A 26,354-nucleotide genomic window follows, 5' to 3' on the forward strand; every position below is an offset into this window, starting at 1 on the left:
AAGTGAGAATGTTGAATTAAATTTATATTGATTTATTTAAAAATAAGAAAGTAGTAAAAGTTTTACATCAACCTACTCCTTTACATACAGATAACTTTTTTTATGTGGGCCAAAATGAATGAATGAATGAATTCCAAGACGACCGATTAATCGAGAAAATAATCGCCGATTAATCGATTATTGAAATTATCGTTAGTTGCAGCCCTAATCAGTAATGACTAACATATTCAGTAGTGGCATCCCTGATCCTGTAAACTTAGGTGTGTTCTTTTTTTCTTTTTACTCACCAACAGAAACCAGACGGACTGATTTTTCCAGACAGAGCAACTCTGTATGTCACTGCTATTGAAGACCGGCAGTACAAGGATTACAAGATCCACTGTGAGTACTCGCTTATTGAACCCCACTGCGACAGTGTTGGTTCTGCTCCCCATAACATTCACCTCCTTTTACACTAAAGAGAAATGCATAGAACAGGTAACAAAACCAGAAGATTTTAACAAACTCTCTGGAGTTTCCTCGTTTGTTTTTTTTTTGAATGCCTTTATTTTATTATTTTAATGAAATACGTTTATGTTTACACATTTTCTAAAAAGAAGAAAAAAATTGCATCAGCAAAGCTTCAAGTTGTGATTTGATAATCAATTTAAACATTTATTGTTTTAACTTTAGCACAAAAGAGATGAACAGTGTTTTTATTGCCCAACTTGTAATAAAATGATAAACTAATCAAGAATCAGATGCTGTAAGACACTAAAAGTCTGTAGAGTAGGGTGGCCCTTGCTATATAACAAAAAAATAAAAGTTTGAATTGTGTTACTCTGACCCTCTAGAAAGTTTCTATTTACCTAGAAAGTAATTCTACAAAAATATTTTTTAATTTGAACAAATTGTACAGGTTGCTCAAAGGCCTGGAACATAAGAATTATGAATAACCCATTAGTTATAGAAAACAAAAGCAAATAATAGACACAAAAAGTAAGAAATCACATTTAGTCATTGTTAATACATCATTAAGTATTGTTAAACTTATATAGGTACTTTGTTCATATATAATATCTTATAGCAAAGTTCAAGTCCTCATTAGTGTAGTCTTCAAAGCATTCGGATATTGCTTCCATTGATCAGCTACCACTTGAAGCAGATACTGCAGCTGCTCTTCACTCTTTGTTGATTTGTTGAAATCTTGCACCAAGGCTACTGCTCTTTCTGCATGATCATTCACAACTGAAAGAGCAGAAGCTTTTCTGGCTCAATCCTGGAAGTCATCTCTTTCTTGCCATGTAGATGGACTACTAAGGAACTGTTTTGAAATGCCCAAGGCTTCTAGAAGTTTGACTGTGCTTTTAGTTGTGAAGTCTTGAAGGCACATGTTAGGAACAGTGTGGAGATCAACAACTGCTTTATGATTATCAATGTTGTCTCTTAGAACTTCATTCATGGCAGCAACCATTAAGGCCTTTGTGTCATTTGGTACCTCCATGTCAAATAGCGCTAACCCAACTAGATGCTCTGACAGATACCAGAGATGCTTTGACAGCGGATGTGGAGTCAGAAATGGGTTTGTTGATATTTCCATAGTTTAGCAGTGCTTGGAGAAAGGAGAGGTCATGTCTTGATGCACTAACAGCATCAGGGCAGGTGAACCATCCTCTTATATACAGCTTTGAGAAGAAAATACAGAGGTCACAAAGAGCTTTTTCTTCTCGTTTTTAAGCTGAAACTGTGTTCGAAACAACCAGATTTTGAAGGTGTACAGGACCTTGGCCATCCACCTTGCATGATGAACTGCACCAGGTGCAAGAAATCTTGGTGACTGTGTGGCAGTTGCTCCAATGTAGACTAACACCAACTCTAACAGCTCCTTGTAGTCATCCCTCGCATGAAACAGTTGCTGTTGTTCTTTGATGAATGTGTCAATGTCCTTTAACACATTCTGCACTGTAAGGATCAGTGGTTGCATCTTGATAGGAAGTTTTGTCAATGTCACTCCAATGTGCTTTGAATCGCTTAAATATTGCAACTTCTGGAGCAGAACTTGGCCCAAAGCATGTAGTGAATGCTGCAGCTGCTATCAACTCCATTATATGATGGCGACATGCAAGATGCAGTAGCTCCCTGCCTAGGATATGCTCCACCAGAACACAGGCCCCATTTTTCCTCCCTGTGTTAAAACTTGTGTCAAAACACATGCCACAAACTTGCTGCTCTATGTTCCATGATTTTAGTGTATCAATAACAGCTTCAGCTTGACCCTAATCATAAAAACACTTTTTAACAATGTTTAACCTACCACTTGTTTGTGAAGTAGCAATTGTATAGTGTGACTATTGCGTCTATATAGCAGTATTATAGTACTGATTAGCTGGACATTGAGCAACCTGTTAAAATTGTTATATTGCCCTCATATTTTACCAGAATTTTTTTTTTTATTATTATTTGGAAACATTTGAGAGGGTCAGAGCAAGAGTTTTCAATGCTTCAAAAATAAGGGCCTCCTAGTACAGAGATGTTTTCTCATTTTGCATCAGCTTCTAGTTTCGATGGAGCGCTAAAGCTGCTTGATGCAGTTTTACCAATTAGATCCATCCACATGGGGCCACTGTTTTGTGAATGCACACAGGTTTCTTAATGTTTAAGCCTTGAATCCGCATGGAAACAGCATTTTAGGAGCCCCAAACTATTTTTAAAATATTTTTTGAAAACTATGATGCCACTGGCCCACCTCCCATCTAACCTACGACCCCAAACATGACAGACCTAACAACAACACATTACATGTTTGTTTTTGTGATGCCAGTTTCAACAGTACACTAAAACCTTCATATCCTGCATTAGTTTAGTGAACAGTAACTTTGTCTTAAATAGAGCAGAGCAAAAACCCCTTATTATTACACCAAATAATTGAAGGTCAAAAAGGTTTTATCACTTTTTTGAACTGTCTACAATCCAAATAAACATTGCAGAAAAACTCAAATCTACATAAATTATATATTTAAAAATGTGGAAAAGGGAGAAAAGTTTTAAAAGATTGACACTTGTGTGTGTAGAATTCACCCTGATATTATTTGAATATCATAATGAGAACCCTTTTCCCCAGCTGGCCCTTACAGGATATTGAAACCTGTCCATGTCCCCATAATTTGGTATTTGAACTGACACTGTCCTGCACTTTGTGGTCTTTGTGGTAGTTTAATTTGACAGGAAGTAGAATTCCCATTTCATCGGTCCACAATAGGGATTAGTTTTTTACTCTTGCTTTTGTCTTTTTATATTTGAGTTTACACTTTGAACCACAGACTAATCTACACAATGTAAACTTCATTCAACATGCTCCATGCCTTGGTTCCTGTTTTTAGTGTATTTCCATTACAGCATCACAACAGGCCGGGCATAGTTACTACAGCATTTTGTATAGTTTGTGGGATAAAGTGTAAAAATGTGTTTACGAGGATGTTTTTGCAAACAACATAAAAAAATTGTTCTGGGGAAGAAAAATAAATGCTCTTGTGTGTAGAAGGCCTTGGTTTGGAATAATATCATGAACTTATAGTGTGAGACCCAGGTGCTGCCTTAAAGTCGTTTGTGTGTCTTTCTCAGGGTGGGAGAACGTCTATGGCTTCGACATGTCCTGCATCAAGGAGGTAGCGATAAAGGAGCCCCTAGTGGATGTGGTGGATCCCAAACAGCTGGTTTCAAACTCCTGTCTCATCAGGGTGGGTGGTTTAATGTTGTGATGTCACACCGTCTGTCATTTAATACACATGAATTGACTTGTGTTGTAACCTGAAATTAAATATTTGTTTTGTGTGTGTGTTTAGGAGGTGGACATCTACACGGTGAAAGTGGAGGACCTGACCTTCACCTCTCCCTTCTGCCTGCAGGTGAAGAGGAATGATTACATCCATGCTCTGGTCACCTACTTCAACATCGAGTTCACCCGCTGTCACAAGAGGATCGGCTTCTCCACCAGTCAGTGCACTGCTTACATCTCAACACACTTGTTTTCTTAAATTTATTTATAGAACATTTTTCGCATAAACTGTTTAAACCAGAACAAAAAACAACAAACAAACTGCTGACAGACCCTGACAAGTAACAAAGCAAAAAAAAAAAAAAAAAAAAAAAAAAAAAAAAAACAGCATTAATTGAAGGCCTGGCCTTCCTTAAAGTAATGCACATTACCCACTTCCTTTTTATACCAAAGTTTAAAAACCAAGATCAATTTAAGTTGTCAAATGGTGGCGTTGTAGCTGTTTTGGTCAAACCTGAACATAACTTTTTTGCATGATCTCATACGATGTTGTGTGATGTCACAGTCAGAGTGCCTGTTGTGAAAGACTCTTAAAACCCTGTCCATTAATCAATGTCTGTCTGAGCAGATGACATCCAGGAAACAGAATAATAATGATCAAATTTAAAAAAAAAATACAATAAAAAGGGAGATGATGTATGATGGTAAAAACAAAGAAAGCCAGCAAATAGCAATTAATCTTCACTTTGCCACAATCTCCCACGAGCAGCACGTTGGTGACAGTGGAAAGAACGATTCCCTTTCAAAAGGAAGAAACCTCCAGGAGATCCAGGGATGGTGCAAAAATAACCCTTATTTACTAATATGTTTGATAAAGGGGCCCTAGATCTTTGTGTACAGTCTGTTGTCATGTTTGTCTTTGGTGCAAGAATATTGCACAACCTCCAGGCAAAATTTGGGCAAAAAATTTGACTGCATAACTATTGCACCACTGTTGCACAACAAAATTGGGAATTTTTGACACGTGCGACTGGTGGTGGGCAATGCTGTAAAATTTGGTTTTGTATTTCGTACACTCCATTTACTTGGATCAGTATCGCAAGTGCTGCTACTTTTTAATATTAAGTAATTGCTAAATCTGAATGAATTTTCATCACCTTGTGTTTTTGTAAAATAAAAACAAAAAATGCTCTTTATCATAATAAAGGTTTTTTATTCAGAGACAAAGGTCACAAAATATTTTCCTTCATACATTGTCATTTCTGGATTTTTTATTTATTTATTATTTTTTAAATAAAGTGAACAAAATTATCTTTAACTAAATACGTTTCTGCAGAAATGAGCCAATCAAATTTAATGTTTTAATGTCCTGCTGAAAGCCTTTAAAACAAGTTTGTTTTTTGTTTTTTTTTCCAGACAGTGTTTGAAAACCATAACAAATTAGATAAAATTTCTCTCGTCATACAGGAGAGAAATGTAAACTGAATCAATCTTATCTGGTTTTAATACCAGCGTTACTATTAATATTATCAATGTTTGGATCAATCCTCCCACCTCTACTTGTGGCTGACACTTGACAGGAACAAAATGTGTTTTCTGCTCTCCCTCTCAGGCCCAGAGTCTCCCTACACCCACTGGAAGCAGACAGTTTTTTATCTGGATGATTACCTGACTGTCAAGACTGGAGAGGAGATCTTTGGCACCATCAGCATGAAGCCAAACGCCAAGAACAACGTAAGCAGACGGGCTCAGTCCACCAGATCTTTTCTTCTATTCTGCATTTTAATTTGTTGTTTCGACCCACAGAGAGACCTGGACTTTGCTGTAGATGTTGACTTCAGGGGTCAGCTGTGCGAGATGTCAAAAACGTTGGAGTACAGGATGCGTTAGAAGCCCCTTCCCTGCCCTTCCTCCTTGTGTTAGTGTTCTTTAGGACAAAATACGGTTTAACTGGGAGTGTGTACATTAGTTAAATGCTCCCCCGCAGCAACATTTTAAAGACAGGTTTTCTTATTCCGACATTAACAGTATTTAAAAACCTTTCCACATTTGAGTTGAACATTCACCGGTGTGGTGATTCCTTGTGTCTGTGCTTTACGTCTTCTGGATTTCATCCATTCAAGCACAACCCAGCTGTTACCCTGTTTGTCAGCAGTCTCCTAGTTTACACATGCTACAGGTTTGTTAAAACTGAAGTAGAAATGCTTTTTCCCTCAGCGGTCAGCACTGAGGAAAGTTACTGCCCAAAAGTCAGCAGCTTCAAGTCGAGCTCAAAGGGTTATGAAAAAAAAAGTCTGATACTGTAAGCAGTGACTGTGTGAACTCTCTGCATCTCAAAACCACACCACATAATTCAACACATTTGTTTTTATTTGTAATATTTTACAAAGTAGTTTATTAAAAAATAAACGTATAATGTTATATATAAATAGATGTTCGAAGCTTGCCACCATCTGCACTTTGGGCTCACATCAGTCTGTGGTCTGGATTTGAGGTGCGGTGCAGAAGAGTTCTGCACAAATTCAACTGAATCTGACAAAAAACCTGAACTGATCTGAGTTCTGGTCCCAGCTTGTTCAACAGGGGAATCTGGGTACAATACGTCTGAGTGACTGATTTTCAGAGGTGGAAGTCTGCAACAAAAAAAATATCTGATACATTTTTTTTTTTTTTTTTGCTGCTGTTTTTTCTGTCTTTTTTTAAAACTAAAACTAATAAACTTTTGTTCCTCCATCAGTTTCAAGTCTGAGCTTTGTTCCTGAGATTTCATCCTCTCTGTTAACCTTAATTTAAAGCCACTGAGGTGTTGTAGTGTGGGGCCGATGCTCACACCACTTTTGTAGAACTTATTTTGTTTCCTTCAGTGTTCCAATAACTGTCCACAAGCAGTAATTGTATCATTTGTCAGAGCAATGGTCAAAAACTTCTTACAGCCTTCCATTGGCCATGGCCACCATAATCAATGGCTCCTGTACGCTCAGTGTATTATCATGAAGGAAAACCAACTAAACGGATGCATTGACTTGGCTCATAATTCCTGTGTTTAGATTGTTCGGTAGTAAAAGGGATCACGAGGACATCATTGTACCAGAACTTACTGAAGTTCATTATTCAGGCTTCCTACACAACCTTTAAACATATAGTTTAATTTTAGTATTTTCCAGGTTCAGGTAAGAATGGAAAAATTAAAACCTGAGTTTAAAAAAAAGTCTTTCCAAACTCTATATGTATTGTTAAAACCAGTTATTTACACACAATTCTCAGACGCGGAAGGTGCTGCGTTCCTCTGTTTTAACTATACACGTCTAAACACAATGGGAATGTCCTGCTATTGTACCACTCAAGGAGACAATTCTGTGAAACCAAGATAAATGTCCATCCATCCATTTTCTTTACCCGATTCTCCATTCAGGGTTATGGGGAGCTGGTCCCTATCTCCAGCAGTCCAAGATGAATCTGTTTTAAGTGAAAATGTGCTCATCAACCCCAAAACAAAAGCAAAAGACCCTGTGAAGATGCCTCTGAAGCTGGGCAGAGAGTCATTATCCAGTAAAATGAGTCCTGAACCAACATGGGCTGAAAGACCACTCAATGAGGAAGAAGTCATTACTCCCAAAGCAACATAAAGCAGACAGCAGTTTGTAAATGCACAAAGGGACAAAGACCTTAATCTTGGAGATATGTCCTGGGATCTCATAGGACTAAAATTGAATTGTTTGGCCATAATGACCGTTGCATTTGGAGGAGGAAGTATGGGGGTGGCAGGATCATGTTGTGGGGGTGTTTTGCTGCAGTAGGGACTGATGCACTTCACAAAATAGATTGTATCATGAGACAAAAAAACATTCAGAAAGTTAAAGGTTATACACAAATGGTCAGAGACAGGATGCCAATCCTGTTACAATCTTAACTCAGACAGATTTTGTCACTTAAAATTATTTTATCCTGGCACTTCCTGTACATTTCTTTGTAATAAATTGACAGAAACCAACAAACTGGGTCTTCCTTTTTCCCTTGTTATTTCTGCCTCTACACCAAAAGCTTGTTGAACAAATCAAACCATGTGCAGGAAGTTGTTGAAGCCCCCCAGCTTCCAGCCTCAGTTCTTGCACCAGCTGGATGTTGTCACCAAATGGTAACGTTCTCTGTTGTGTCTTGCAGGAGCCGACCCACCTCTTAAATCTCCTTCTGCATCCTCCTAATGAGAGCAATAGCCATCTTAGTTCTGGAGGAGAAGGTGGTGACACTGTAAGAGGGTACCATGTAATAAATCTTTGTTCATGATGCATCCTATGTTGCACTTACAATCCTAACCTAAATGTTAGAAGAATTAAACGTTGCAGGGTAAGCTAACGCTGTTGTTTATATTATAAACAACAGTTTATATTATATTATATTATGTTATAAACCAAAAATACTTAGTAGTTTTGTAAGATAATTCCCAACAAACATTGACATTTTCAAAAGGTGCTTTGAGAACTTTGATACCCTATAAACTGACATTCATGACCATTTCTGGTCATTTTTGTCCCTCGTCTGTGTCTACAAAACATGTGAGGAGAGCTGCAGAGTGTTTGTCGATGAATTACTTGTGTTTATGTTCTATGATTACACTGCAGGACGTGCAAAACAACTTCCCCCCACTCTCGTGCAGCTGGGTAAGAAACTGTTTTGCGCGGTCCTTTGCTGAAATCTTTTGTGGGCAAATGTGAAGCATCAGCGCACATTTTCACTTCAGTCGCTGCTCCTGCATGCTGATGTTAACAGGATGTGACGTAACATGTCTTCTTCATGAGTCATTTGGGGTTATTTTGTATTCCACACATCACAAACCCACAAAGAAGACACTAGACTGCAGAAACGGTGGCAAATCACTTTAGAAACAATAAATATTGGGTTAAAGTAGCAAAAAGTTGCGATTACACAGGGTTTGCTTGATTTTGCATTTATAGTTGCGATCGCAACATCGCAAAATCCTGGAGGGTATGGTAAAGTTATCCTCACATGTAGGTCAAAGTAAATAAATTTTGAAATCAATCAAATTCAAAATGTTTGCTTTGGCCAACATTAGCAAACAGAAAAAATAAGGTTTGAGACCATTTTATTTGCACTTTTTATTAGTCTGTATTTACAAGAGCATTTTATTAGATACAAGACTCAACAACACTTAAAAAAGGTTTATTAACAAACTAAAATTAAACAGAAAAAAAACTCAGGTACATTAATAACTAAACTCAAACAGTGTTAAATCTGTCCAGTAGCAACGGTGTGAGTGTATGTGTGCGTCAGGGGGTGGCCTCCCAGCATCTCTGTTGCCTGTACAGGTCAAAGGTGGAGAAGGCAGGGCGTAGCATCAGTAAAGGTTTCAAGGTGCCTGGCTCCTCCTCTTGTGAGAGGGGCTTCTGTCTGAACAGGTCAGATGTCATGAAGAAGAGGAGGGAGGGGCCCTCTGCTGCCTTGGTGTCCTGGCAGCGGGGTGGAGGTGGTGGCGGGGCCAGCAGCAGCCTGTCCTGCAGCACCTGGCTGATGAGCAGATCCTCCTGCACACTGACGCTGACCAGGGAGTTGAAGAGCAGCTGAGAGCGAGAGACATTCACTACTGCAGGCACACAGAGAGGAAGAGTGGAAAATGAAGTAAACAAGGCTGTGAAAACATAATGTGATGGACATCAATCGGATTTAAACTTCAAATAAAAAACAATATGAAAAAAAGAGTTTAGACAAAGAAGTTTGAGGACGTTCCCTGTTGAGTACTGCAGTACACCAAACAAACAAATAAAAAAGGTTTAAGACCAAGCACTCACTGAAGGAATCGCCTGCTGCACTTCCTGCCAGTTATAGACTAAGATCATTGGGGTGACTGGGGGAGCAGGAAGGGATGAAATGAGTTAAATGAGATCAGCTTTGTGTGTGTACACATTACCTTCAGTAGCTCTGGCATTAATCAGGTTTTTGGTCCTCTCAGACTTTTGAAGAGTCTCCTGAAGGGCTTTCTGAGAGTTAAACTCTGCTCCCTAAAGAAAAGGTTAACAGATAAGCAAAGAGCTTAGCTCAGCCACGCGTTACACAACTTACAGATGTTAAAAGAGTTTAGCTTTCTCAGTAAGTGAATTTTCTGTTGACCTCGCTTGGCAATATAGTTAGTGTTCACAAAACTAATTTGTAATCAAACACAGTTCTCAAAAATTTGTATGAGTTCACAATTTCCACATCTTTTCCATGGATAGAGGCTGGGTTCCTCTCATTTCTCCTAAAATCCACAACAAGCTCTTTTGTCTTAAAAACATTATTGATCAAGGAAACGGTCACTGCACAAGTTCACTAAAGCAGGTCGGGCCCTAACATGATCTGACTCTGGTTATAAAATTTGACCAGGTAACTACCTTCTGTAAAAGACCTGCAGCTGTCTGTGGACAATAAAAAGAAGGGGTGAAAGGACACACCCCTGGGGTGAAAATGTGAAAATGTTTCCTAACAGTTAAAAAAGTTCAACAGCCATGATTAAAACAAATCAGGCATTTTACTGAACCGTCTTCTATACGACTTTAATTTACCTATCTGCATCTTATTGAAAGCAGAAAATAAATCTGCCAATAAAAGCCTAGCATGGCAAGAGGGTTTCTCCAGATGTTAAGATCAGATGTTGTAAATTTTATCAAGGATAAAAAAGCTTTACTGGCCTTGTAAGCAAAGTGAAAGGGGTTTAGTTTATCAGACACCAAGGAGACAGCCTCATCAAATGTCTTCATTATCAGAGCAACTGGTCTGAAGTCCTTCATTTCTCGTGGTGGTGTGGATTTTGGAATAGGAATAATTGTCAAGGTTTTCCAAAGTGAGAGAAGCTGGCAATATTCAGCACACATTTGAAAGAGACCAGAAAAAACTCCACTAAGCGGATGGGCACAACATCTTAGAGTGCCCACAGAGTGTCTACAGTCACCATCGGGGCCAGGCGCCTTCCTTCAGTTTATTTTTTGAAGTAAGGTAGCAACTGATAGACTGATTGAGTCCCTCAATCTCGAAACATCATGGATAACAATTGGGGTCTCATTAATAACACTGGCGTACAGACAAAATGGGACCTGAAACTTGTGTACGTCACTTTCACTGCAACTTTAGTGAACTATAAAACACTAACTTGACGGGAAAATTGGCAGTCCCTCACGCAAACTCTAAGCCATGCATCCCATATACACTTGTTTTGGAGACAGGGGAAACTGGCGACACAGGTGGTGAAGTGGGGAATTGAAGCCACACTGCATCATGATTCCTCTCAGATATTTAATTTCACTTCATTATCAAACTTTAGTCTCAGCTCGATTTTATCATAAACTTTCAAAACAGCCTTATTATTTATGCTTCCATAAAGTGAGCCATAAGGACCTTTCAAATAAAAAAGGCCTTTAAGCCAACTTTAACCTTTAATAAAAGTTCACGCAACATTTCAAAGTTTTCTCCCCATCACATTCCTCTCCCTGGATGATCACCAGGGTGATGTGTACCACAGATTAACACACGAGGGGACAGTGGCTCCCCCTTCAGGCGGTGCCTCCTAACCCCCTTTCCAAACTCCCAGAGCACAGAGGAGGCGCACTTTAATACCGCTCACACCCGTACACGCTCCCTTGAGGGGGCACGTCTGATCAGTTTTTGGCAGACCATCACTTTTCAGCACAACACCTGTCATCCTTCTTTCAAAAGCTGTCAGTTCAGGTACGCCCTTACTCCCACCTGTGGCTGACATGCTCTGACTGGCGGTGGCTGGTTAGTCGCTTTTTTGTCTCCACCCAAAAATCTGACCACTTTTTCTCCACCTCGGCCATGGTCCTCTCTGTCCTACTCACTGAATGTGGGGATGACATGTTGCCACTCAAAATGCTTTTTTTTTTTTTTAATGCCACTACTGTAGCTCCCAAAAATGATATTTTTTCTGTTCTCCACCTCATCACCAGCACATCGATTTCTGCCTCAGTGAAATTTTGTTTCTTTCTTCTTTTCTCTGTGGTTGCCATTGGTAATCACAAAATAACTAGCTGGCTCATTTAAATACAGCTTCACATTCATGAGGTGATTTGCATCGACCATTTATGGTTGAATGTGGGGATGTGGAGGGCAGAACCTGAAGCAGGACCTTGTACACAAACTTTTAGGTACAGGTATGATTTATAAAGATAAGTTGCTTGCTGGTGTGCGTACACACGGTTTTATAAAACTTATTTTTGTGTACACCATTTTCACTTTTTGGGCGTACGTACACTTTTAGTATGAATCCGACGCAATCTTTTATAAACGAGACCCCTGGTCTTTCAAATCAAGAGGAAAAGTGTTGAAAGTGTTTGACATATCTGCATTAGCTACTTCATTAATGCTTACAGGTTTTGTCCTCACCTGCGTGTATGTTAATGCTGGCCACTGTTTTGAATTCTTGCCAGGCAGTTCTAATATTTCCACTTCTGAATTGTATTTAAATTTCATTTTTTATTTCTTTTTTTTGGCCTTAGCAATTTCACTTCTCACTTCTCTGTAGATTCTCTTCTTCTCAAGGACGTTACCTACTAAAAAATGTATTCTTTTTGTTGATAACTGATTTAAGATCTTTAGTTTTCCAGGGTTTGTTATTTAAATAAATAACTTTTTTTTTAACAAGGCATCACAAAGCTCACACAAAAAGAAATATGTGAAGTAACAGTGTCACAGACTTTGTTAAGCAATAGAAAAGCAGTCCTCTGTCCAAGTCTTTTCTGTATACTGGAGACTTCTGAAAGACGGCTTATACAAAGGCAATGAGTACACACTGTTATGGTATAAGGCTCAAAGTGAAGGCATGGGCAGAGATTTATAAGCGCCATTCTGTAACAGAAGTTTAATGTTGAGTTTTTTACAGTCATAGCACAAGCAACATATTCCTCATAAGTTATTAAGGTCTTGATTAAAGAGCAGAGGTTAAGATCGTCCAGACAGATGGAGTCCAGTTAGTGTGGATGCAGGGTTTACCCCAGTGTATTATAAGCCTGATGCCCGCCAGGCTAAGCTCAGCTTGTTTATTGTAAAATGTCATTTTTTTATACATGTTTTTTTTCCACCCGCACCTCCAAAACCGCTACCTTTCAGGTAGATTTATACATGACGCGTTAATCATCGCGCGAGGGTGCACGTACCAACTGCACTGTCCCCGCCCCCACGCAGTGTCACATCGCGTGGTTGTGCACCTCCCAATTTTTGTAACGTCGCGCTGACTGCGCTCCATTCAAAATGGACAATTTTGGTGCAGAGCTGGTTCGCCTGTATATTTATATGATCCCTCTATGAGAGAGCCACAGCAATAAACATTGAACGAGAGGGTTTAACCAAAAATGGTTAGTTGAGCCAATATTCAGTGGGTGGCTTTAGAAGACCAAATACAGTAAGCATGTTTTGTGCTTAGTGAAAATATTAATATGACACGTGCCAATTTATCCTTGTTTACCAGTAAAATGATGGTATTAAATTCAGCATTAGATATGCTTTGCTTTGCTGTTACATGTAGTGATCCAACATGCAGCCTGTGCTACAAAAAGCACAGTACAGTACAGCATCTGTCTGTTTGTCAGAGTTCTCTGTTCTTATTCATTGGCCTTGATGTGAGACGTGTGTTGGTGCCTTGTTTGCACTTTTTCATTTATGTTAATTTATTTTATTTGTAAATGTGACTTAAATTAGGTCCCTGCTGCAGCCGATAAGAAGGAGTGTTTATACAGATATTAGTCCTATGATGGGCGAATCACAACTCAGGGTTTCCTCCAGCGTATTATAAGCTTTGGTGACCCGACCGCCAGGCTAAGCTCTGCTTGTTTATTATAAATACGTCATTTTTTTTTTTTTTTTTTAAACACGTTTTCTCCCACCCGCTCCCCCCAAACCGCTACCTTTATCTACCTCACAGCGCGAGGGTGTGCGCGCCAACAGTGACGCAATTGTGCTGTCCCCGCCCCTGCGCGAAGGTCCGGCGCGGTGTCACGTCGTGCACCTTTTATAACTTGGTGTAGACCGCGCACGCCAAGCTCCATTCAACCATCTGCTCTTTTTACCGTATTCTTTTTGGAGAATACTGCTCCGATGTAAGCATCAAGTATAAACGCCTCCACTGCGCGCTCAGGTCCGCGCGCTGTTCGCGGAGCCCTGCGTGTCTCTAATGAGCCCTGAGGCCGAGCCACCTTCAGCTACCTGGAGTTAGCACGTCGTCAGAGCCACAGCAATAAACATCAAACGAGCGGCTTTAACCAAAAATGATTAGTTGAGCCGAAATTCAGTGGCTGGCTTTACAAGACTGAATATGGTAAGCATGTTTTGTGTTCAGTGAAAATATTATCCTTGTTTAACATTAGAATGATGCTATTAAATTCAGCATTAGATATGCACAGTACAGTACAGCATCTGTGTTTTTCTCTGTTAGAAGTCATAACGTTTTAATAAAACTTTGGTAAACTACAAAGCCGCACCGCTTGCAGCATTAAGGCTCAGTTATAGTCACGCAGGGCTCAGCGCACAGAGCATGGACCTGAGCAAGCGGTGTAGACGTTTATACTTGATGCTTACATCAGTGCAGTATTCTTCCGTGAATTTTGAACTGTTTAATTACCTTTGTGATCTATCATAGAGGGATCATATAAATGCTGACACAAGTGAACAGGCTCCGCTAGAGCACTGAAATAGTCCATTTTGAATGGAGCGCGGCACGCGAAAATTAGGAAGTGCACAACGATGCGCCTTATACTTCGGTGCGTTTTATATATGACAAAAATTCAAAAATGAACCATTCATTGACAGAGCATCTTATAATCCAGTGGGCCCTATAGTGCAGAAAATATGGTACTCATATTCACCTGTGTTTTTTTTATTTTATACATTTGCTCAGTAATCTGTTGGCATTTTTAGTAATTATGCAGTATGTAGTAGAGCAAGTGTGACCAAAGTCAAATTCCCTGTAGGTGAAACACAAATACTCGGCTTACTTAATCTGATTCTGAAAGCTGAATCAGCATTCACACTATAATCATGTTGAAAGTATAAAAACACAGAACAAAAATCTGGCATTTATGACCAGATTGATCAAAATTATGTAGCAGGATAACATCCACAGAGACACATCTGTCAAGGCTGAAAGCAGCACTTTTAAAGATCATTGTAGAGAAAAGAAACTCATGAACCTGCAGTGAGTGAAGCTCCGCTTTTAGAGCCAGAGTGGTGTTTAGCTCTGCCCTCTCCAGACAGCCTGGATCTGGAAGGAACGTAGCAGCAGGAGGCTCCACCGAACGTCTGCCAGCTTCTCATGTAAAAGAGACAAAACATTTTAGCGTCGTAGATTTGTTGTTGGCAGAAGACTTGAAACTGGTGACTATGTTACATGTGAAACAAAGAGCTTTATTTCAACAACAGATGGAGTGTTAAATATTAAAACATGAAACACAAAATGCAGGTACTGAAAAACTAAAATCATTATAATATTCAAAGGCCTATCATGCTAGCGTTTTAAACTAAGCTCATGATTTCCGCCAAGGAGGTGATGTTTCGTTAGCGTTGGTTTGTTTGTCCATCTGTCTGTTAGCAAGATTACTTAAAAACTAATGAACAGATTTTGATAAAATTTCCAGGAAATGTTGCAAGTGAATGACTCTCAGGTACAAACACATCAATTTTTAGCTAAATCTCTGTAAAATTTACTGAGTTGTAGCTAGTTTGTGTTTGTTAAGGTTGATTAGATGACTTCACAAGTTCATCAGCTGTAGATGTACAGCTAATAAAGAATTTCAGAGTGGGTCATTAGATATTTTGCTAACACACAAACCAAGTTGACTCGAATTATGTCAAAGTTTTAAACAAAGACCTTGCACAATCTGTTAGCAGTCAGATCGTGTGTTGGAAATCAGTCCCAGCTACTACCACATAATTCGCAAAATTGAATGAATGCAGTTTTGTGTTACCTATAGTTGATTAGCTGTGGTGGCCATCCTGAATTCAATTTACTTTAAAAGTTAAATAGATGTATTATAAGTGTATAAGTGTATTATAAGCCTGGCGTGCCGCCAGGCTTTGCTGCCATAGCCGCCAGGCTAAGCTCCCCTTGTTTATTGTAAAATACGCCATTTTTTATACGTGTTTTTTTCCCACCCGCAACCCCAAAACCGCTACCTTTATCTACCTCAAAGCACGAGGGTGCAGGCGCCAACAGTGACGCAATTGCGCCATCCCCGCCGCTGCGTGAAGGTCCCACACGGTGTCATGTCGCGTGGTCATGCACCTTTTGTAACTTCGCAATGACAGCGCGCTCTGCGGTCCAGTCAAAATGGATGGTTTCGGTGCTCTAGCGGAGCTGGTTCGCATGTATCAGCATTTATATGATCCCTCTATGAGAGATCACAAAGATAATCAAACGGCTCAAAAGTCATGGAAGGAGATTCCTGCTGCAGCCGATAAGAAGGAGTGTTTATACAGATATTAGTCCTATTATGGGCGAATCACAACTCAGGGTTTCCTCCAGCGTATTATAAGCTTTGGTGACCCGACCGCCAGGCTAAGCTCTGCTTGTTTATTATAAATACGTCATTTTTTTTTTTTTTTTTAAACACGTTTTCTCCCACCCGCTCCCCCCAAACCGCTACCTTTATCTACCTCACAGCGCGAGGGTGTGCGCGCCAACAGTGACGCAATTGTGCTGTCCCCGCCCCTGCGCGAAGGTCCGGCGCGGTGTCACGTCGTGCACCTTTTATAACTTGGTGTAGACCGCGCACGCCAAGCTCCATTCAACCATCTGCTCTTTTTACCGTATTCTTTTTGGAGAATACTGCTCCGATGTAAGCATCAAGTATAAACGCCTCCACTGCGCGCTCAGGTCCGCGCGCTGTTCGCGGAGCCCTGCGTGTCTCTAATGAGCCCTGAGGCCAAGCCACCTTCAGCTACCTGGAGTTAGCACGTCGTCAGAGCCACAGCAATAAACATCAAACGAGCGGCTTTAACCAAAAATGATTAGTTGAGCCGAAATTCAGTGGCTGGCTTTACAAGACTGAATATGGTAAGCATGTTTTGTGTTCAGTGAAAATATTATCCTTGTTTAACAGTAAAATGATGCTATTATATTTAGCATCACATATGCACAGTACAGTACAGCATCTGTGTTTTTCAGGTTTTGTCTGTTCTTATTCATTGGCCTTGGCATAAGACGTGTGTTGGTGCTTTGTTTGCACTTTTTCATTTATGTTAATTAAATTTATCTGTAAATGTGACTTAAATTAGGATTCAAATTAGGTGCAAACAATTTGTATTTATTTTAATTGTATTTTGTTTAAAAAAGTATTTCAAAAATGCCTTTTTGTAAAACTGTAGTTGTGTAAATATTTGACAAATATCTCACAATATGACATAATAAATGGCCATATTTTCAACTTTCCTGTCAACTTTAATCGTTTTTTGTTTTTTTTTTTACTAAATCACGGTGGGCCAGTGAACACCGGCGATCAGCCACCTACCACTGGGCTTAGCCTCTTTTCTGGGGGAAACCCTGCTTACATATACATCCAATGATTGTCAGTTTCATTAAAACCCATCCCCTGGTTCATGAGATATTTTGCTAACAAACAGACAAACACACTCTCACACGCACAGGCAAGCAAAAACATCATCAAGGCCTTTCACCTTTCAGTGGCAGGCGGTAAGTTTATGATCTAAATCGTCAAGACTGGTCACATTTAAACAAAACTGTCAGGTAATTTCAACGGAAACCTAAACTGAATGGCATGCTGTTTAAATGCATAATCCAAGTTATTCAAACACTTTAAGACTGTAGTTACCATAGCGACGATCCCTGTTCTTCCTCAAACTTCTCACTGGCTGTCGAGCCGGAACAAGCTGAGGCTCCGGTGTTACAATAACAGTGACTGGTTCTTCAAAGCACACCTTCGGAAGCACCAAAAAGACACACACATGTAATCTCACACACACTAGTTACTTGATAAACATGCAAACAGCATGACTTCACAGTGTGAATGCTGATTCACTTTCACACTGTCCTGTTTACAGTTTCTTTCATACTCGTTTCCCAAGCAAACTGATACTCCACACTTTGTGCTATTTTAACCATTTTTTATATATCAAAGCGTTCTGCTTGATTAGGAACAGTGTGCTTTGTGTTTTTTTAACTTTTATACATAGCAAAATATTTTACTTTAATTAAAACAAAATTTCCCATAGGATTACTTTGAGATTTCTTCATCTCCTTCAAAAAATTTTGTTCTCTGTAAAATCTGGTTCAGCAAACCTGCTCTATTTTTACCTTCTTATGCTACTTTTAGCAAATCTTGCAAACTTTAGTTGTTTTTTTTTTTTAGCAAATTTTGTTTATTTTAGCTCATACTGATTTGCTACATTTAGCTTTTAGCTACATGCTGTAGCTTTTATTTACTGTTCTACACGGGTTATCTTTTAATTCCTGTTCTGCTGGTTTTCACTTTTAACAAATTTGAGCTTTCAGGTCCTGTTTTGCTAACTTTAGCTTGTAGTTACCGTACTGTTATGCTGATTTACCGTATTTTACGGACAATAAAGCATACTTAAAAGCCTTCAATTTTTTTTTATACTTGACACTTACGTTGGTGCAGTATTCGTCCGTGAGTTTTGAGCCGTTTGATTACCTTTGTGATCTCTCATAGAGGGATCATATAAATGCCGATACAGGCGAACCAGCTCCACGAGAGCAGAGGTCTCCAATTCTCAGGCCACAGACTGGTTTGTGGGTCATTTAGTACCGGGCCGCACAGAAAGAATAAATAACTTACAAGATTTCCTTTTTTTTTTTTTTGAGTCTGAACGACATTTATTTTGAAAAATGACCAGATTTGTTCCACTACTTCCACTATCTTTCACTCTTGATGCGTGTCAAAACACTTATCTAGGTCACGTGATAGGTTACCGCTATAAACAAACCCACAACAAGGTTTTCCCTAGAAAAGAGGCTAAGCCCGGTGGTAGGTGGCCGACTGTGATTTAGTAAAACAAAAATGATTAAAGTTGACAGGAAAGTTGAAAATATGGCTATTTAATATGTGATATTGTAAGATATTTGTGCCAAATATTTACACAACTACAGTTTTACAAAAAGGAACTTCTGAAATACTTTTTAAAGCAAAAATTGTTTGCATCTAATTTGAATCCTAATTTAAGTGACATTTACAAATAAATGAAATTAACATGAATAAAAAAGTGCAAACAAGGCACCAACACACGTCTCACATCAAGGCCAATGAATTACAACAGAGAACTCTGAAAAACAGAGAGATGCTGTACTGTACTGTGATTTTTGTGGCACAGGCTGCATGTTGGATCACTACATGTTACAGCAAAACAAAGCATATCTAATGCTGAATTTAATAGCATCATTTTACTTTTAAACAAGGATAAATTAGCACACATCATATTAATATTTTCACTAAGTACAAAACATGCTTACGTATTCAGTCTTGTAAAGCCACCTGCTGAATTTCAGCTCAACTAACCATTGTGGTCTATAAACACTCCTTTTTATCGGCTGCAGCTGTAATCTCCTTCTGTGAGTTTTGAAGTTTGATTATCTTTGTGATCTCTCATAAAGGGGTGATATAAATACTGATACAGGCGAACCAGCTCCACTATAGCAGCAAAATCATCCATTATTTATCCGCCACACCTTGAATGGCCAGTCCTTGAAAATACTGTCTGATAATGAACCGGTCTGTGGAGCGAAATAGGTTGGGGACCGCTGCGCTAGAGCACCGAAATCATCCATTTTGAATGGAGCGGGATGTGCATTCCCCGCAAAGTTGCAAGATTTAGGAGGTTCATGCACCTTATAGTTCGGTTTGTTCTATATAAAGTAGCTTTTGTTCTGCTTGTTTCACCTAACAATTCTTCAGAAAATTTCAGCAGCCATTCAGCACTCATCATTCACTCTGCATTTTCACAGAAAATGTTATTTCTGTTGTTTCACTGCAGTTCTTCCCCCTAACATTATTTAACTGAAACCTTATGTCACCTTTGGGTTCCTCCTTCTCCCAATCTGTCCTTGTTGGGCGGGCTTCAGGTGCGTTTGGTCATTCTGCAGACTCTTCCTTTGTAGGCGGTGCATCTGCTGGGTGTGGTAGGTCTTAGGTGCGGGGCTGAGAGTGACTGACAGGTCAAGTTCAGGGCAGCACGTCACACAGGAGGAGGAGAGGGGGATGGGGGCAGGATGAGGCGATGGTGGCAGGGAGGGGGAAGCTGAGAAACTCATCCTAAGAGAAAACAGATTTATTTATTTGTTACTTCTTTTAGGAACATGTTTTGATGGAATTAGAAACTAGAAAATCTCTGCACAAATGTTGAAGAGATGCAGCTCCACTGTGAGTCTCTTCTCTAAAGCCCAAGAAATTGGGACATACTTTTGTAATAATGTAAGCTGACAAAATGCTGATGTTTTGATGTATAAACTATAGAAGTGGAAAGTCTGTGGCAGTATGAAGAGTTTGTTAGCACCAGCTTGTAAAGTTCAGACAGCTCAAAAGACATCACACAAATCCCATTCATCTATTTTTTTTCGTCAAAATCTGTCTAAGTTACCTTTAAAGCCACGACACACTATTCCTAAGCTTCACATGTTGGTGTATAATTTGCAATTTTATTAAAAGTGTGCAACTGCTTTATACAGACATAATAGTTCACCAGAATAATCCATTCAGATTGACCTTATTAGTGTAGATAAATGTAAAATGTTGTCACACTGGGTTAGATAGATAGATACATAGATACTTTATACATTTTCCACTGCCACCAAGAAATGCATCCTACATAAAATGATTCTCTTCTGCATTTTGACTTTGTTTCAACTTCTTGAACATTTTTTTTTTATTCTCTCCTGTTTTATTTGATGTCTGTCCACTGGGTCATGAGACATGTTGCTAAAAGATGAACAAACATGACTCAGGAAAAGTATTTTGCCTCCCAACATGCATTTTGTAAAAAGATTTGAGAAAAAAAAAAAAGGCCAGAATTCTAAACAGACAGTGAAACAATTGTGTTGTTTCACTAATATGGATTTGTACTCTGTTGTCTATTTTTCTTCTTCAGTGTCCATAGCAACAAACAGTTAGTTGCTATGGTAACTGAAGAGTACCACAGTGTTGTAAGGAGTTAATCTGAAAGACATAGAAGACATAAAAGGGAGGAAGCTCCTCTAAAATGGCAAGCAAAGCATTATCGGAGGCAGGACAAATCTCCTTAAATCAGCACGATCTACGTTAATGTTGTCGTTTAACAGCTGACAACATAAATGTGCAACAGAGACCAAAAAAAAAAAAATAATAAGACCAGAAATCAAATACTGTTTAACACAGAGCCTGTAATTGATAAACTACTAATCAATTTTTACAAAAAGTTCCATAATTCACACAAATCCCAGTTCCACTTATCACAGAATTAGTAGCAAATTGTCTTCTATTTCACCATAACACATCAATGAAATTAAGTTTTGATGAATGAACAAATACTTAATGAAGTAGTTCAATACTGGTTCACTGTTTTAATTGCACATTTATATACATAGGCTGTCTTTTCAGAATGGCAAACAGTTTGGACGTCTATTAACTTACGAACCTAAGAACAAAAAAACTTGAAAAAAAAATCAATATAAAGGATGTAATTAAACTGTAATTGTTATTTTACTGTTAAAATGCGATTTAAGACTTAACACATACTATTTTCAGTGAAGTTAACTACATTACTCTGGTTAGACTAATCAGACATGTAAAGTACTTTTATGTTTAAAAGTGCAGTGATGTTCTGATCTGCCTACAATGGTTACAGAACTTAGAAATTTTATCATAGTAGTGGTGCGTCAAGTCTGTATTTTGCTTCAACTAATGCTGATCGAGCTTCTTAAGAGGCTCATTACAGAATACTGTTGTCTCCTGTTCTCACATTATGCACAATTTTTATTTGAGTAAAAGAAGGCTTTTTCTGAGCGTTTATGTACTGATGACACAGCAAACAGCACACAGACAGAGTTATCAACGTGCTGCTCCCACGTGTAAACAGTACAGAGTGACACACAAAGGACTTCTCAAAATGGCTGCCAAATCTCGTCCAGCCGCCGTCAGCAGCAATTCCAATATTTCTCGAGTTCAATGGTTTTAGACAGCGGGACATTCAGCTCTGATGCCCGGCTGATACACCGTCCTAAACGGGGAGGAAACCACAACTTTCCAGCTAGCCACTTTGTCACCCGGGCTGAAAATGGTGTGCGCCCACTATTCCCTAAAACAGACAGCTAACAACAACCAGCAACCAGTTTATGAGCTTCAGCTGTTCTGTTTTACACATTAAAGACGATAGACATTAAAGTTACTGTTTTCTGTTGTCAATTTGTTACCTGGTTTAATCTGCTCAAAGCATGTTCATCCTCACAAAACTTTGTACTTTCTGAAGCCTGTGCGACATAAATCATCACCTGTTTTTTATTCAAGTTTTTGTAATTTCTTCGTCTTCCACCGGGTTTAATGGCACTTTGCATCCATTAGGTCGCATCACTGCCACCTTCTGGTTAACAAGCGCAAAGCAGTCTTTGTGTGACCAGCAGAGGGACATCTTTTTAAAAGTTTTGTACAAGATGCACCAGAACAAACTGAAAGAATTTTATTAACAATCTTCTTAAAACATTCCTCTTTTTAAAAACATTGCTTCAGGCCTACTACTTGGTCCATGAAAGGAAAAGGGGACATATGGAATGATGACAATTATTCCAAAAAAATTAAACAAAACATGCAATGCAAAAAAAAAGAAACAAATTAGTAAATCAAAACAAAGCAAACAAATGAGTAATTTAAACAACACACAACAAATACCAACTATAAAAAAGAAACACTTCAAACAATGGAACAAATTGTCATTATCTAATTCCAAATGCCTTTTAACAGGGCCAAAGAAGTCACGCCCCGCCCGCCCAAACAGGAACAGGTTTGGTTGAGAGCGGCCCACTCAAACACCGGCAGAACAAGGCAGCAGAGCGTCCAAAGCGCTACAGCTCCCAAACAATACAATCAGGTGAAACAGAAAACCCATTACAGTGGATTCAGGTAAAAATTAATTAATATCCAAATAAGTAGCTTACCCATGAGCAGAAACACAACCTACGCAGGGAGGGAGGGGATCAGCAGGTGAGGACCAGATGGAAGCTGCACGGCACAGCAACCCCCAGCTGCAGCCGGCAACGCCAGCCGAGCAACGCTGCAGAAACGCACAGCAGATGCAGCACCCAAAAACCAACCATTATCCCAGCCACAGATTGCAAAACCGACATTTACAACTTCAGATGAGCCGATCAGGAACACAAGCCAACATGTAGTGGGAGAAATGAAAACACACGCACCTTGCAGCGGCCTACCTAACTATAAAGCCATCTGCCCCGCCCATCAATCAACGGTGTGCTTCTGGCTGCACCTGGTGCGCAGAGTGGGGGAGGGTGGAACACCATCCCACCACATTTGTATTTAATTAAAAAGAAGTCTGTAAATTTTTATGGCTCGCCGCCGATGGTGAAGGCAGCGAAAGTAATCATTGGGTGATTAACTCCGTCAATTATACAGAAATTAGATGAAATTAGGTGTGGTTGGAGCTGAGACTGATTTGCAACACATGCTCTGAGCGCTAACAGAACATATGAAATCTTTACATAAAAGTTTGGCATTAACATTTAGTAAATATTGTTTGTCTGTTAGTAAACTATTTCATAAACCACTGGATGGATTTAAATTAATTTTTTTTAGAAAATAATCACTAATATACAGACTCATTAACCTTTGGACACAGCACAATTCAAAATGGCTGCTATCGCTAAACATTCTTATTCAACACAAAAAATAGCTATAACTCAATCAAATTTACACATGCTGGGATAAAATTTGATGTGGTAGTAGCAGAGAGTCGTTCATATCACATACTAACACATCATGCAAGATCACACAAGATAGTCAGAGGGGAAATCCTCCTCTTTGATTCTGAAAACTCATAACAGCTTACCACACTTTATCTTCCAGCCCGCGGGTAATCCACTGACCAGCATCTGAACCTCATGACATCTGAGCTTTATTTTAACAGAAGTCTGACATAAGTCTGACATACCTTCTACATGTTCATGCAATCTCTGTCTGTTAGCAAGAACTGTCTTTCTGTAGCTACAAGAATGAACTGTAATCAAAATCCACAGCAGGAGGTCCTTTAAGAGTGTTTTATATCAGCTGCTTTGTGATTTGATCAATATGTTTTGTTGTTGAAATAGTTGAGCATTGTCTGAACAGAAATGACAATTTATTCTCTGTTTTAAATATCATGCATGGATATGTTTTATTTTGTAATCGTGTGAATGCTTTTAAGCATTCACACCATTGTTTTCCTGTCTCTCTTTATTATCTATTTCATCTATTATCTATTATTATCACCCGAGTGTCCAAGACATGCGGCTGCAGATCAGATGAAACGACAACAAAGTCGATCATTGAACTGCGACCTAGGGTGTCCTTGTGCCAAGAGCACATATGGACACCCTTATGTTTGAACATGGTGTTCATGACGAGCACAGAAGTCCAACAATAGAACACCGCTCAGGTTCAGTCAGGGGGGCCATTCTTCCCGACCACACCCCTCCAGGTCTCACTGTCATTGTCCACATGAGCGTTGAAGTCCCCCAGCAGAACAAGGGAGTCCCCAGGAAGGGCCCCTGCCCCTGTTCAGCGCATAAGCGCAAACAACAGTCAGGACCCGTCCCCCCACACGTAGGCGGAGGGAGGCTACCCTCTTGTTCACCGGGGTAAACCCCAACGTACAGGCACCAAGATGGGGGGCAACAAGTATGCCCACTCCTGCTCGGCGCCTCTCACCGGGGACAACTCCAGAGTGAAAGAGTGTCCAACCCCTCTCAAGGAGACTGGTTCCAGAGCCAGAGCCGTGCATTGAGGTGAGCCCGACTATTTCTAGCTGGAACCTCTCAACCTCACACACCAGCTCAGGCTCCTTCCCCACCAGAGAGGTGACATTCCACGTCCAGCTTCTGTAGCCGAGGATCAGACCTCCAAGGTCTGATCCTCCAAGGTCCTACCTGGTGGTGAGTTGGCTCCGTTGGTGGGGGAGGATGCCGGTCAGACCTGACAGGCCCAAACATATTGTGAGGGTGTGTTGGGAACATCTGGTGGAGTCTCCTGTTAGGCAGAGCTTTAACTCCCACCTCCTGGAGAACTTCGAACATGTTCCGGGGCAGGTGGGAGACATTGAGCCCGAGTGGGCCATATTCCGTGCCTCCATTGTTGAGGCAGCTTATTGGAGCTGTGGTGCCCGTCGCGGCGGCAACCCTCGAACCCGCTGGTGGACACCGGTGGTGAGGGATGTGTGTCAGGCTGAAGAAGGAGTTCTATCAGGCCTTCTTGGCCTGTGGGAAGCAGCTGACAGGTACCAGCAGTCCAAGCAGCATGCGGCTCGGATGGTCGCTGAGGCAAAATCTCTGGCATGGGAGGAGTTCGGAGAGACCATGGAGAAAGACTTCCGTACGGCTTCGAGGCGATTCTGGTCCAGAATACAGCGTCTCAGGAGGGGAAAGCAGTGCAGCACCAACACTGTTTATAGTGAGGGTGGTGTGCTGCTGACCTCGACTCGGGATCTCGTGGGTCAGTGGGCGGAATACTTCGAAGACCTCCTCAATCCCACCAGCACATCTTCCATTGAGGAGGCGGAGCCTGGGGACTTTGGGTCGGGCTCTCCAATCTCCGGTGCTGAGGTCACCGAGGTGGTTAAAAAGCTCCTCGGTGGCAAGGCTCCGGGGGTGGATGAGATTCGCCCGGAGTACCTTAAGGCTCTGGATGTTGTAGGGTTGTGTTGGCTGCAATATTGCGTGGACATCGGGGGTTCTGGAGAGGAGGGTCTGTCGAATAGTTGAACCTCGGATTCAGGAAGAGCAGTGTGGTTTTCGTCCTGGTCATGGAACACTGGACCAGCTCTATACCCTCAGCAGGGTCCTTGAGGGTGCATGGGAGTTTGTCCAACCAGTCTACATGTGTTTTGTGGACTTGGAGAAGGTGTTCGACCGTGTTACTCTGGGAAACCGGTGTCAGAGCTTGGTCGCATTGCCGGCAGTAAGTCAGATTCGTTTCCAGCGAAAGTTGGACTCCGCCGAGGTTGCCCTTTGTCACCGATTCTGTTCATAACGTTTATGGACAGAATTTCTAGGCGCAGCCAAGGTGTTGAGGGGATCCGTTTTGGTGACCTTAGGATTGTGTCTCTGCTTTTTGCAGATGATCTGCTTCTATTGACTTCATCGGGCCATGATCTACAGCTTTTGCTGGAGTGGTTCACAGCCGAGTGTGAAGCAGCTGGGATGAGGATCAGTGCCTCCAAATCCGAGGCCATGGTCTTAAGCCGGAAAAAGGTAGAGTGCCTTCTCCGGGTCGGGGAAGATGTCCTGCCCCAAGTGGAGGAGTTTAAGTATCTCGGGGTCTTGTTCACGAATGAGGGAAAAATGGAGCGGGAGATCGATAGGCGGATCGGTGCAGTGTCTGCAGTGAAGCGGGCACTGTAC

At 40.4% G+C, this 26,354-nt stretch overlaps 2 protein-coding genes across 4 annotated transcripts in view; one reads left to right on the forward strand and one right to left on the reverse strand.

Moving 5' to 3' along the window:
* The window catches only part of prmt1 (protein arginine methyltransferase 1), a 14,807-nt gene extending 8,761 nt beyond the window's left edge, over positions 1-6,046 (forward strand). For both annotated transcript variants that reach the window (XM_017439338.3, XM_017439339.3), the window contains exons 6-10: positions 294-381; positions 3,601-3,716; positions 3,822-3,972; positions 5,367-5,488; positions 5,561-6,046. In XM_017439338.3, the coding sequence (XP_017294827.1) occupies positions 294-381; positions 3,601-3,716; positions 3,822-3,972; positions 5,367-5,488; positions 5,561-5,644 (561 nt within the window). In that variant the 3' untranslated portion in view covers positions 5,645-6,046. The remainder of the gene's footprint in view (positions 1-293; positions 382-3,600; positions 3,717-3,821; positions 3,973-5,366; positions 5,489-5,560) is intronic.
* Positions 6,047-8,849: 2,803 nt separating this feature from the next.
* On the reverse strand, positions 8,850-23,122 carry ppp1r35 (protein phosphatase 1, regulatory subunit 35). Of its 2 annotated transcripts, none has more exons than XM_025002278.2 (6): positions 22,902-23,122; positions 19,794-20,031; positions 17,578-17,683; positions 14,941-15,056; positions 9,678-9,768; positions 8,850-9,353 (listed from the first exon to the last, which is right to left on the reverse strand). In XM_025002278.2, the coding sequence occupies exons 2-6, from the start codon at positions 20,028-20,030 to the stop codon at positions 9,040-9,042; spliced, it is 864 nt and encodes a 287-aa protein (XP_024858046.1). In that variant the 5' UTR covers position 20,031; positions 22,902-23,122; the 3' UTR covers positions 8,850-9,039. The 2 variants fall into 2 exon arrangements, with proteins under 2 accessions (XP_024858046.1, XP_017294819.1); XM_017439330.3 differs by lacking the exon at positions 22,902-23,122 and adding an exon at positions 22,164-22,310.
* Positions 23,123-26,354: the final 3,232 nt, after the last annotated feature.

This window comes from Kryptolebias marmoratus, linkage group LG12, assembly GCF_001649575.2.
Source record: "Kryptolebias marmoratus isolate JLee-2015 linkage group LG12, ASM164957v2, whole genome shotgun sequence".
NCBI classification, from domain to species: Eukaryota; Metazoa; Chordata; class Actinopteri; order Cyprinodontiformes; family Rivulidae; genus Kryptolebias; species Kryptolebias marmoratus.